We start from the raw sequence: 14628 nt of genomic DNA on the forward strand, positions 1-14628 counted from the left end.
TGAACCTGTTTCCAACTTCAACATGCTATCACTTGTAAGGCATCCTGTAGGAAATTTTTTTTTGCCTACTAAAATAAATGCTCTTATTTATTAAAATGTGAAAATGCAAAGAAAAATTACTAGTTTTTTTCTGGGTTATTTAACCAAATGCTACTTTCTGATTTCCATTGTCTTTACATTTTCAATATATTACAGACTGTAAAATACATCAGTGGAAAGCTGGAAGTTTTGTCACTTCCAAGAAGATGCACAAAGCCAGACTCTGGAATGAACACATTGATCAGACATCAAAGGATCAGTGAAAAACCAGCATCAAATTACTCATCACTGCATTGCTCTGAATAAAAAGGTGATTTAAACAGTGATTTCTGTTTGCAAACAGACCAGATGGAATACACTGGGTATAGAAACATGAGAAAAACCTGTGGAAAGGCTCTGGAACATGGCAGTGACAATGCTGTAGCCCACCAACATAYGTATTTACACAGGACAAATATTTCCAGTTCCCATAAACAGCATTAGAGAGAYAGCTTACCCTTTCCACTTGTCCTTCTTTGTGCTTCTGTTTGTACACTTTCAGCTTCGGAAGGAAAGTCTCTGTGTAGTTCTTGTCTTCCATGCCTTGGAGCAGTACCCCATGGAATGCCAGCCTGCAGGTATTGGCATGAATATCTGTATCCAGCTTAGAGCCGATCACAAGGCACAGTTTAGGGCAAGTGACTGGTTTTTCAAACTCCAGCAAAGCCCACTGTTGTTTTGGGAGCTGCACTTCTCCTGCCTGGTCATTTTCTTTGTTCTCCTCTGAAGAAACTGAGTCCTTGGACAAATATTCCTCTTGATAAAGATAATCTTTTTCAAAATCAAAAACATTTTCTTGGATTTCTTCATTGAAGTCAGCAGGGGCTGGACTGAAAAACATCACTCTTCCCATAACGGTTTCATGACCGACTGTGATATGGAATTTGGCCTTGGTCTGAAGAGCTCCTCGAAAATACTGAATTTTCTTCAAGGAAATTATGGCAGCGTGGATGGTGTGAAGTGAATCTGGGGTGCAAATTAGGCCTCGTTCCAGCAGTTTGGGATCAAACTGGGTCACACAGACACCTACTCTGTCACCCTGCATKGCATAAGTCACAGGAGTATGGAACATCTGCATGGACTTGACCTTCTTTGTCACCTGTGGAWGAAAAGGGAACAAAAAGAAYGAAGCAATTAATTGTACATGYGTRCATCACAAGTACTCAWACATGTTTTTATCACATGGTATGYGCTTCTATTGTGATGTATCTGCCACATATGACGCCCTGCTGTCTTGTAAAATGACTGATCTTCTAGAAGAGTCCACAATTCAAAAAGCAGAAAACCAATACACTGAGAACTCCATCCTTTAAAACTACCACATATTTGAGCCCCCTAGCTTATTCTTCTGTTCATGAGACTGAAAGATTACCATGACCACCATTCTGTTGATATTTACATCATCTCTGCTGCAATATCCACAATACTATCTGCAAAGAATCAGATAAACCCACACCATGGAATAGCTTAAATACACTCTCTCAAGCATCCACACSATCAAAARTATAGCACTACAATACACATTCATRCAYCTATGTGCCTGCTTTCCCACATCTTCCATGAAAATCCTTTCACACTTCTTTGACATGGTTGAATTAAACTGCAAAATGTTCAGGGCAAAAAAAAAAAAACGTGTAATGTATTCACACAGCACCAAGCACAATGAACTCTCATGAACCATCACTGCAAAGTAATTARTAATACAAAGCCTACCCTCTCCTAGTCTATAGTATTCTATATATTAAAAAAAAAATCCTCAAAGCTTTCTTAGGAAGATTTGAATGTTCATAAATATACAGCTAGCATTGCTGTCACTAAAATGGGAGGCTCCATATCCCAGGAACATTATAGGGAAAGTGAAGCACCAATCACTACTAATACTAAAATTTCCCAGATGCTATCAAAGTTTGACCTTAATGACTTGTTACCGTTCTACTTATTTCAAGGAGAAGAATGAAATAAGCTTTTTAAGATCAGTCTAGACTCAGCTTGATCAGTGTAAACCAGTTTAGTTTAACAAGGATTCATTTTGGCTTTTTTTTTTTCAGTTCAGCAAATCACCACCCTTAGTAAGAATCCCCATCCCCTCAAGTTGCATGTAAGCAAAAGTTTTTCCTGATATGTTTATGGTGTCACCTGTTGCATTTATGTTAATGCTGGATGCTTGGGTAAGTAACCACTCTGCTTCAAGTCCCTACATTAGATAGCTTTTAATACTGAAATGATACATCTGGCAATAAAAAAACCTCTTAAATAAATATTATGTACTTGGACAAGAGTCCTTAGTGCTTKTAACTTAGAAAAGTTATACATAGCATTTTTGAAGGGCTGAAACCTCAACATTCTGATCCAAGAACTGAACTCTCCATGAGAATGCTCAATTCCAGAGATAATKTTTTAGTATTCTTTTATCTACATACTGTAGGTTATACTGTGAATGTGTACAGAACAACAACATTGCAAGGACAGATCACAACTCTCAGCATAATTTCTTCTTGCATCTCCCTTTTCCTAGCATCAGTTCTATAGCTGTCAAAATGGTTCATGCTAAATGCTACTGTGCAACTCTCAGCATTCAAGCCTTTACTTTCTAACTCAGCTGGAACTGTTCTCAAATGCATGTCCATTAGTAGCCCACTTTCTAATCCCAGCCCATCCATTTATCTTCTAAAGGAAAACTCCAAAATATGCAAGYACTGATGAAGAGAATTCCAAACCAGAGGACTGAAATCAGCAGAGCTGGGCTTCATCCTCAGATGTCACACAGCTTTTACTTTGGACAACTCAGAATACGCTAAGGAACTTAATTATTTTAATCACAGATCTATTTACGCAGTAATTCATAATGCTGAAAACATCAGGGGTTTTTCTGCATCTTAGCTGCAAAGTATAAGTGGAAACAAAACGATATTTTTCACTTTCTCCTTTTCCACAAAGCCTGATGCCCTGTACAGAGGACATCTCACCTGGCTCCAGACAATCTTTCTGTGCCTATTCCCAACATCATCAGCCTCAGAGGGGAACAAATTGCAGAAACTTGGATCAAAATAGARGAGCAGMTGAAAAGTCTATTGGCTGAACTAAAACCTTCAGTAACTGAAATATAAAGAGGTCTCCAAGTAAGTCAGCAAAAAATGGTCACAGGCAATATCCAGAAAGCTGTTAAAAAAAAAAAGGGGAAAAAGTCTATCAGCTACATGCCCTCTGGAAAACAAAAACCTTGTATTCTTTTTGGAAATCATAATTATATAAATAACAATACCCCTGAGCTTCACCACTATGAATATTGTTTGGGTTCCCTGAGCCTCTGGCTGCTAACCAAAACCAAAAGAAACACCCTTTTACAGATTATAATGTTATTATTGCAACATTTTTCAAATCAAAYGCCACATCAATGCCTGTGAATTCTTGAAGAATCCACAAAATATTATGAGAAAAGAGGTCAAGAAGTATGTTCATGTAAGAGAAAAAGCCCTCACTAAAAAAGCCTGAACCAAAATAGCTTGTCAAGATATTAACTAATGTCAAAACAGACTTTAAAAGGCCATTGTAAATACTTGGTAGTTTCAAGTTCAAGCATTTTTGTACTCAGACATATATTCATTACCCCTTTAGCTAAACCTCCTCACCAGTACTACTCATCTACATAAACTGGAGAGAAACAATTTAGTATTTACCTCCAGCTTTCTAGTGACTTCCAAATTTGTATTTTTAAAGGTTCCACAAGCCCTTCCTTCTTTCTTCCACTCCCCTCTCCCCCTCCAGTTTCAATCATTGTTAGAGTTGCAATGCTGGCAATACCAATATAGTTTAAGGACTTGGAGAAGAAAAATAAATAATAAAAACCCTAAGATTTTCTAAACCTAAGCATTTCAAAGATGTTAACAAGCACAAGAACGAGACTGCCATATGATAAGTACCAAAAAAGCCCAAACCATTCTGAAAGACTTCTGTGGCTTCACATGTGATAATGCTGGCAGTAAATCTTTCCTCTTCTACACTCATGGACAGGGTCAAAATATTATCAAGAACTAAGGAATCTTCCAGCATTGTCMCTCTTCAAAACAAAACTGGAACCAGAAAATGCACAAGAGATCTGTCCAGTTTTCTATTTTAAATGAAGTCACAAAGAATTTCTTTATTATTAGTATTCCAGTTTATAGTATTATTTTTTAGAAATTACCCACCTAAACAGATGCATGAAGGTGTTACACAGTCTACAAGTATTAATCTGAAGTATCTTTAACAGAATTTAGATATCATTAAAGGATAAAAAATGTGATTAGAAAACACAATTGTGTGCATACACTCAGAACTTTAATTGAGCTTCCATGAAACTTTCTTCATTGTTATGCCTACTCTCTCCTCTTAAATTAACTCAAATTAGGCTTGATGCATCTGACATGAAGCCCATAAACAGGAAAACGAACAAGTACTTTTGAGATAYTCACTTCACATGATTAACCTTTTTTCATTGTTATTTGCAGTTCTCAACCACAGCATATAGAGCAGGTTTGTATCAGAATATAAGCTGTGCTCTTCTACATTCCTCAGTGTTCACTACATTAAACAACATACAGTAGAAAACCATCACTGCCTTGAGACAAAAAATTTCCTGTAATTCCTATGTGCAGGATAAATGCTGCAGAAGAGTATGGATACAGAAGTATTTTCCAGTGTTGGATGAGGCTCCTGTTAATACGTTTGCTAATGGTCTTCACAGTTTCAAATGCCAGTTCAGGAACAGTTCTGAATCCTGACTAATCTCTTTCAGAAAATATTATCGTAATTTAAAATACACTGAAAATCTGCAGAACCATGTAAAGATCTGCCCCCCACCAAAAACCAACAAATGATTATCTGTGCTGCCCGCAGCTCTCTCCCAGGAGGGCAGCCCTGCACATTCTGGCTGTGCTCACCCAGAGCTCTCAGAATCATTTGATTTCATCGTAGCTGCATTTGGCCTTCAGACAGRTCTGCTCATCCTCAGACATGAGGAGGAAACTACACTGCATCACTGAACCTACTGAAAATCACCACTTAATGCTGATCTACCCAGCAGATTATTTAATCCGCCCATCTGTATTTGTTTTAARTAGTATCTATTACTGTATTTGAAATTTCCATAGACCTATCAGAAGAAGAACACATTCAAGCSCATTCCTTTTTTTTTCCCTCATGTTCTCAGTGCCAGCATTGTCAAAGAAGCAGACAGGGCAGTATCTTAACTGGCCATAACCTCTGCTGCAAGAGCATAATGTCTGCAGGAATTAGAATCTGACCAGAACAATGCCAGAGTGTGACTGGGGGATGGATTAGAACACCCAAAGTGAGTTGGAATTGCATCTCCTTCAAAAGGTCAGACATGGAACCAGCAGAGAAGTGAATCAGGGAGTTGGTCTGCACCCACTGGATCAAATAACATCAGAGTAGCTTTAAATCACTGATTTCCTGTTTTCTGAGCAGACCATGAACATCAGTACAGTATTTCATTCCATTTCACTCTGACCCCAACTGACAAACACATTTGCCCATGGTTTAAAATACTCCAAGTGTAGTGTTTTTCTTCAAGAGGTTCAAGTACATAACTAGAATTCATCTTTGTTTTGTTTGGCCTTTAAAATACAAACCCAGAAGCACTGAAAAGGATGCAGCTGAACCCCAGAATTAGCTTTGTTTCTCTTGTTCATATCTAGTTTCCCTATGTAAGGCATCCCTACAAGCTATAATACGGTTCTACGTTTTCTCCTATTTTCTTTAACTTTGCAACAATGGATTTTTCAACTAAGGAGTTGGACCCTCAGTCCACCCATCTACCACCAGCATGACAAAATACTTCAGAGCACTGTCCTGAGCAACAGGAATTTCTAACCAAGACCAGCTATGACAAATATCTTTGGCATTTCTTTGCATTTATTTCAAGCACCCCAATTTACTCCTCACACTGCTGTTTGGAAAACAACTTCTATCTTATATTATCCATGAAAATTGTGCAAGGCCCATTCCACTCAAAGTTGGAAAATTAGGTCTTCAGACACAGAAAATTAATATTGTGTGCAATTTTAAAGCAACAGACTTTACTACATGTGAACCATGTAGAGAAACATGGAGAACTTGGATACCATTACATAACTTCCTACAAACGTTGCTAAGAAATTCACTCACATTTTGGTTTTTTGTGGCACAGGGGAATTGATTATATCTTAACATATAAATCAAGAGCCACATGTTGAAATCTTACATCATTTGCAGAGATTTGCTTCCCTTTTTAAATCTTATTTGTATAATCACATTAATGTTCCTAAAGGAGTATGTAAAGAGCCACAAAAAGGGTGAGAAAGAAGTTTGTGTTCAAATGCAGAYTGAAAAACGCAAAACAGAAATCAAAAGCACCCAAACACTTCAGCCCTTGAGATAAACAAATGTATTCAATATAAGAGAACCCGTTATTTTAAGACCAAAGGAAAAGCCCACTAAGATTTTCAAAGCAGTTTACTACAGACTAATAGAAAACAGGATACAGAAAAAGTCTACTAATGACTTTTTGCACTGATATGTTCAACCTTTTTTCCTTTATTTATCCAGCTTCCATTAAGTCATCAGCCATATGCCATTGCTCATAGCTTCTTTAGATAAAAACCTAGCCATCCTGCTGCCTCTAAATGTGTGAGAGCATCTTTCTGATATGAAAAATACAGCAACCATTCTTCCCTGTAATGCTGATGAGAAGCTGCAAAGTTAAAATAATTAGTCTCAATAATCTGTTAGAGAAAATACTGATTATTAGTGCTGTATATATAAAAGGAGTATTTCATATGCATTACAAAAAAAAAAATCCCACTTCAAATACTGAGGACTCCAACAAGTTTAGAAATAAAAATCACACCTCAGAGCCCAGCTGCTAAGAACTGCATCATTAAACTTACATGCAAGTAAGATGAGGAACTGAAATTAAGAAAGCATCATTTCAGCCCTGAGGTTTAAAAATACAGCAAGTGTAAGCCTGCCTGAATCAGCACCCTAGCAAGAAAAAGCACTCTTGTGAAGTATAAGCTGGCCATACATTGTAGCAAAGTGCTAAATCCCACAGCATCATCCAGAAGTGCACCTTTGTAAGCAGAAGGGGAGCAGCAAACTAAGGCCCAACTGCATGACCAAAACACATCCCATACCTACTGCTTTTGAAAGCAAGAAYTGCCTTCCTCCCTACTGATCTACTACAAATTCAAACAAAGAACAAATTATCATCTTCTCTCTTCAGTATCCTCTCYTGGTGGTCAGAAGATACCAAACTAYACTGGCCTCTTGTCTGAAAGGCTACCACAGCTTTTAGTTTYCTGTCAGCCTGTGTTTAAGCACATYGACTGAACTAAGCAAAGTTCCATTTCAGACATAAAACTGCTTCCTACATGTACACAGATCTTTTTACAAAATTCTCTTCTAAACATGAAGAATGTTGAATTCTTTGCTTTATGAGGGATGGCAAAGCCAAATCCCACAGCTGGTCAAGCAGCTATGAATTTAGTGAAGCTGGCAAACCACTCCTGCTCAAAAGCATTAAAAGCTCATTTGGGCTTGTGARGACACAAGAGAGCAACAACAAGCCATCAGAAATCAAAAGTCACATCCTCCATCCAAATAAAAAAAGATCTTTTAAGAAATAATGTACTAAGTATTTTCTCGATTTTCTGAGATGCCTTTGTGGTTCATGTCATAACTCATTAGTTCTGAAACTTTAACCAGGATTTCAAAACAGCATAAAATGGAGATAAACCACGAGCTGTCAATAACACATCATTGAACAACAAATCACATGATGCAAACTTTGACCACTGCTTAGGTTGTGGAGAGCTTTGTCAACAGCAGYTAAGACCAGCTACAAAGAATAGAAACCTTAGGAGTCAGAAATAATTTCAARTTTGTGGGCTCCAGCAAGATCATGTGGATGAGCAGCAATTTTCTGAAAGACCTTGAATATTTCTAGAATCTACTTTTTCTCCCTGGCCTCACTTACCTCCATGTGGGAAAGGAATACAGCATCTGGAGAAAAAATTATTTCACATCGAATGAATCTTTTAATTTTTTTAAAGTGAGGTTTATAAGGGCATTCACCATATGACCACTGTGGTGCTTATGTAACACCACACACATGCTATCAGATTTTATTTAATATATTCCTCCTGGAGAAAATAACACCATAGCCTGAAGAGCCTGCACTGCAACATTGGAATAAAGCAATATAAAAAGGGATACTAAAATGCATTTAGCTTATTTCCTGTCTCAGCATCTAAAATATGACTACACAGTCAGTAAATAAAGAAGCAGATCGATGACCTTACTCTCATGCTACTCTGCTTTAAWAATATAATTTTAATTTATATTACATGTATGCTATATTCATGCAATCACAAAACAAAAATTAGCAAGTGTTAAGATTAAGATTTTGCAGGTAAAGTTAAGTTACCTTCTATGCTTAAGCAGTGTCCTCCAGCCTTTAAATATATAATCCCAAATTTTTTCAACAGAAYCTAATCTATCCCATGTACGGGCTGGATAAATCTCACTGAATAAAAACCCCCCTACATTTATTTTCTTCTTATGACTGAACTGCCTTGAATTCATTATTTACKGTAAACCATCAAATTCCCACTGTATTACATGTAGGCTATCTTACTGGAGTGTTTATTTGGTAAACTCCAGTAATCTTGTCACCCTTGTGATATAACATGGCATTACGCCTCACTGCAGATAAACTCAACTGCATCATTTGTCACAATCCAAATTCTCAAGGAAAAAAACCCAATGTCCAGTTTTTGAGAGCAAATGTCTGATTTTTCAGAATTATTATAATTCCATAGCAATTTTCCTCAACTACAGTGAAACTTCCCAGAGATTCAACCATTTCAGGTAAATTCTGAATCACACCAWCCCCTCCAAATGACTAAAATACCTCATCAAATTTTTTTTGGTAACCAAAAAAGTACTATTAAGGTGACAAGTGTCCCAAATTAAGTGGTACTGCTTGTGCCACCTATCACTACAGATGACAAAGTTTGCATTTTAAAAGCATTGTCAAGGTTAAACAAGCATCTATGTAGAGAATGTCAKACCCATAGTAAAACTATGACACAGAAGCAGCTTAACATTTACATTCCAATTAAAATTTCTGCAACTTATCAAAAATATTTCAATAAAACATTTTTCAAAGRAAAAAAAAGTCAAAACCAATGCAAAATTATAGGTTAAAGGAAGGCTGTCTGGAATTTTCTTCTTCCAGTGAAACAAACTGAATTACTTTTTCCAAATAGATTTAGGTTTAGAACAATAATAATACTTTTATCTGAAGACTTCAAAGTCACATACAAAAGAATATATCACAGTAAACACAGGGTTGAAGGTTTTATAGAAGAATTTCTACTGGCATTTTTTCCCTTCTTCTTTAAAAGAAATTTGTTTACTACCAGTCTTTGAAAAGAATAAAAGGGAAGAAACTATAGGGAAAATAAGTAAAACTTTTACGTGTAAGGAACATTTGGAGCTTTGTGAGAAGGCTGGTTTTGATAGAATATGCGACATGTAGCCCAATGTGAGTAATATTATATCTCAAATAAAAATCAGCCCATGAATATACATAATCCAAAAGGTAATTCTCCCAATCTCTGAAATGTAATGGAGCCACTCTAGATCACTGAGGCATGAATATTTACCGTATTCAGGCTTTACTGCTCTCGATCTGGGTTCAATTTTGCAAATTAAAATGAAGGCTCTGTGGATAGAGAGATTAAAGAAGAGCATCCCAAAGCCTGCCTGTTTCCTTGGTGTGGTAGCARTGATCTGGTTACCCTTCTGTTGGGTTATTTCTTTTTACTTATTGGAGTAGGTCAAAAGCAATTGAGAGTGGAAAAGGAGGTCATTATTGGGTCACAACCTTGAAGTTAAAGGCTCACTAAGAAAAACAAACAGAGAGTGAACATAAAGCTGCATTTAAAAATAAAACCTGTAATGAAAAATAATATTTTCAACTCTTTTCACTTCTATTTTGACAGGTCAAGCAGAGAAATAAAAAAGTTGTTTTGYTCATTTCTTTCTCCTGAACAAAGTTCTCCTGTCCTTTCTCTGAAATGAGCTTGTTAATAGAAGCCATGATTTATACAAAATGAAACAAAGGTGATGAATAATTACTGAGAGATCTGGTAGGCTTCATTAGCTATGGCAAACGTTAACATTAATCGTGATGATTTGTACATTTTCTAGGAAATGCTTRGAATATAAATACAGCAGCACACTGGTGCAATACAGCAAACAAGCAAACACAACACGCACAACAGTACAAATCAAATGATACGCTGCTACTCCTGGTGAATTCCTTCTGCTAATTACAATCAAAACAAAGGCTACCTCTGCTATGAGAAGAAAAGAAAAAGGAATTAATTACTATCAGACAAGTATTGTTCACAATACTTTTTAGTTTATGAWGTAAAAAACAATTGGCATACAAAATTTTTATAGCTTTCCCTCAGGGCAGGATTTTTTTTAGTGGCAAATTTTAAAGAGTTCAACTGGTAAGCAATTTTCTATTACAAGTCAGTAACAGTGATTAAGATTAGACGAGTAAATTTATATCCTCTGGACTGTAAGATATTTGCAAAATCTAAGCAGCTAAGTCTAGAGTAAAGAACAAATGGATTTATCCTACCACCTTGGCAAATAATAGTAAGCTATTAAAGGAACAAAGCAGYACAGTGCAAAGTTTGATGCAGCAAAAATAAATACTCATGCAAAGATACCTGGTAAAAAATATATCAGGTTTACAGTAATAATTCTGATTACTCCATTCAAATGCAGCCAAGGGAAGATGGAGATAAAAAAGGTCAGAAAAATGTCTGGAAAAAACTGGGGAAAGAATTAAGATAGTCCCTCTTATGAAACTGGAAATAAAGGCAAAATGTAGTCGTCATCAGCTAACAAAAACTGCATTTACTATATARAGGTGCCATGTCATGGCTTATGAAATAAGAAATTCACACTTTTTTGCCTCTGAGCTACATCATGGTACCAAAGGGTTACTGTGCTTTGAAACCTTCACCAACAGCCTTACTAAACATTTAATATTTTTCTTTCTGCTTTCTTAAAGGCCCCAGATGTGTTCTTGCAGATCAAAAGAGACCAACTTATAAAGTTAAACGAAATCAAGGGCTTTTGTTCTGAGGCATCGTTGCTGAACTAATTATTCCTGGATGTTGTGTAATGAAATAGCGGTGCCATATATTAAAACAGTTAACAGGATGAGTTGCTTGAATTATAGGAAAGGTCTGATCTGGGATTATAAATTTTAGGTTTTCTTCAAAGGAGATGAAACAAACTACTCACAACTCCCCAGTCCTTTCTGTCACTGAAAGACTGAAATAAAAGAACCCAAAAATGTATGAAAGTTGAAATATCATTCTACATATTTACTCTTCCCTGAATGATAGAGAACTAAAGATGGGGGAGTTCAAAAACCTCCTGAGATAGTTTGAGATGGGGAAATGAAGATCTAAGTTATCCTGTCTAGTCCATGAACGCTACAAAGCACAAGTTAAAATAAATATTGGTAAGTCTTAGAGGAAACTTCATTTTAGACATACACAGGCAAAACAAGAAAGGACTCCCATATTAGAGCAACCCAAGGCAAATAGTTACCTGAACAATTAATTATTTTTATTATCAGAGAGRAAGGCAGGGGCGTAGATAGACAAAGAGCTATTCCAGCATCAAATTATTAGCAGAATTGGATCTTTCAAATTATTTTGCWGCCCCCAACTGCACTACTATTTTTGGTAAAATGCATATTTAACTATACAGTTACCTTATTGAGAGAAACAAAAGACTCTTAAGATCCCTAAGGACATCTCAGGCTAGGAAGGCAACTTCTCGCTCTTATACATTCAGACAATAAACACTTTACTTCCCTACTGATAGTCTCTTCTGTGTTTGTATTTTACAGCCTGACACAGGCCAACCCAACACTTGACACCTAATTAACAGACCTAGGAGCTGGAGGTCCGTATATTGATCACACTAAATGGGATTAGTGTGAAATAAAAAGTTCAAAGGGTCTTGACCAAACTTCACCACAGCCCAGCTGTGACAGCTGCTATGAATTTGTGTATCCAGTGCCTCACATTTTTATTAAGAGAGGTCTGGTGCACAAGAGTTTGCAGTAGCCTATGAGATCACGAAGGTTCGCTAACAATGTCAGGCTCTGTAACTGTAGTGACTGACTGAAGAAAAAATCCTCTTGCTTGTTTGCATAGGTCTTTTTGATTAACTCATGGAAAGGGTCCCTCACCTCTAATACAACAAGCACTTRCAACAGATGTAGAGTTGTGACTTCTCTGCCTCTTGAAGATTTGTTACCTTGCTATGGAAGAGCTGTCCAATTTGAAAAACCCTWGGTTTGACTATAAAAGAAATGATTCCTGACACATGCTGCAAGCACACCTAGTATATTCGGACAATGACAGCCAGGAGCTGTATTCAAATGATAGAAGTACAAACTATTATCTTCTAAACACTTCTGATCTTCTATTATCTTTCTATTTGCCTAAACCTTTCMGCTGTCATCAGGTGAATAAATATTTCTACATTTTACACACAGGCACTTCTTAGTGGCAGTCCTATAGACACGATTTTTAAAACCTTCATCAAGATCCAAAGAAATTACAACGATCATCACCATATTTTAGTATTTCTGAGTACCTGTGCAAATTAGTTTCTTACTTAAAACAATCAGCCTCATTTTCCACATCAAGTATCACAGACACCTGCAACAGAAACACGGGAAAGCTGCTGCAACTCAGGGAAGGGAACAAGCCCATGGTGCAGAGATGTGCAAGTACTGAGGTAAACTGAATGCTCAACAGGGATCTCCTGGCTAATGTGATGTTACCAAAATATTTAGAATAAACTGTGAACAAAATGCCATTTTGCTTTTGCTGGTGATTTTATTTATTTGCTTTAGGACACACTCTGTCAGAATATTTTCCGAAAAATATGAGAAATACCTGTTCTGGGCATTTATATATCAGTGATAAAAAAAAGTCAGGAGAAAGAGATGACAAACACTTGTCAATTTATAAATAATTKTAATCCATTATGGGTCTTTAAAAAGGAAGCTGGATGTGGTCCATGGGGAAACCTTACAAGTAGGCTCAYTGGGGCTGCAACATGCATGTTTAACAGAGGAGGCAGCTCCAGAGCCATCAGCAAAAACACCTGACAGCAAATCACCAAGAACAGAACCTTGAGGGGCAACACGAGGGGAAAGAACAGTAGCCTGTTAATGCTGACATATAAAAGTATTTCACTGAATAAAGAACAATCTTTATGTGGTATTGCAGCACACCAAAAAACAGCTTTTCATTACCTTTTTTTTTTTTTTTCCTATTTATCTCTTTTCCACTCAATTTCTTTCCTTGCAGAATCTGTCACTTCCTGTCCTTTAGGTCTCAGGGCTGTAGCTGCCCAAACACACCTGCTGAGACAACTTCCCTAAAATGGYCAATGACATTTCAAAGTACCACAATTAAGCTTCAAAATTAACATTACAAGAGTGGGAGAAGATTTCACATGTGTCTACTCTGTCTACACTCAAGACTGGAAAACTGCAACTGTCACTCCYTTCCAAGTCCTGAAAGCTAGAACTTTTTCTTTTTAAATTAAAGTTGAAATTATACATAATCCAAAGTGTGCAGGCCACAAAAAATTCTTTGAGACAACTGAATCCAGTCCAACTACACTTATCTAGCCTATCCAGCAATGCAAAAAAAATTCATTATTAGAAACTGTATATTTAGGGTTGGGTGCTTGGATTTTTTTTTTAATATATTTTTTTAAATTTCATCAGAATTTTTTAAAGTAGTTCTTCCTGATCAGGCTTCTTCATTTGCAGACTTTTTTTCACCACAGTCACTAGGCTCTCATAGTTCCAGTATAGCAAAAAGCACTATGCCTTCCTATGTTACCAGTTTATTTTCTCTGCATTAAAAGATCCATTAATGCTCTTCTACAGTAAACATAGAAGATAGTCAAATGACAGTGAGACTGCAAGATTCAGTTACTTGGGACTGGATAAAGAGATAATTTGGGATGTATCTCACCAGTCCTGTGGGAGCTTTTTAGCAGAATGCAAATGGCTTGAAAGGAAAATATAATTTCATTGGAAGTGACTGAGCACAYTGAGGAAGTAAAATGTCTATTAGAAAAGCTTACAACTAAGTCCAGAGTGAATCTGAAACTAAAAACTGACTGTATCGTTCAAAAGAAAAACGTCAGTGTTARGAACTCTTGCTACTACAGGCAATGCTCATTAGAGAAAATTCAGTCAGCAAGTTGGTACAACTGGTGGAAGTTTTATCACTGTCTTTCAACAGCAGGAGTGCAGGAAAGATGATTTAAACAGAGATGAGGACAAAGATAAACAGAAAAATAAGAAAAGCTTTTAACTTGGCCAGTAAGCCAAGTTTCTCAAGTCTCTCTAAGGAGATCCTTGCTTCACACTGAAGAGAC

General features: G+C 36.7%; 1 protein-coding gene across 3 annotated transcripts in view; it reads right to left on the minus strand.

Moving 5' to 3' along the window:
• The window catches only part of EEFSEC (eukaryotic elongation factor, selenocysteine-tRNA specific), a 120086-nt gene that overhangs the window by 53361 nt on the left and 52097 nt on the right, over positions 1-14628 (minus strand). For all 3 annotated transcript variants that reach the window (XM_057390241.1, XM_057390242.1, XM_057390243.1), the window contains exon 5: positions 536-1177. In XM_057390241.1, coding sequence (XP_057246224.1) covers positions 536-1177 — 642 coding nt within the window. The remainder of the gene's footprint in view (positions 1-535; positions 1178-14628) is intronic.

This window comes from Malurus melanocephalus, unplaced genomic scaffold (genome assembly GCF_030028575.1).
Source record: "Malurus melanocephalus ecotype Western Australia unplaced genomic scaffold, MMel_1.1 scaffold_24, whole genome shotgun sequence".
Taxonomy (NCBI): domain Eukaryota; kingdom Metazoa; phylum Chordata; class Aves; order Passeriformes; family Maluridae; genus Malurus; species Malurus melanocephalus.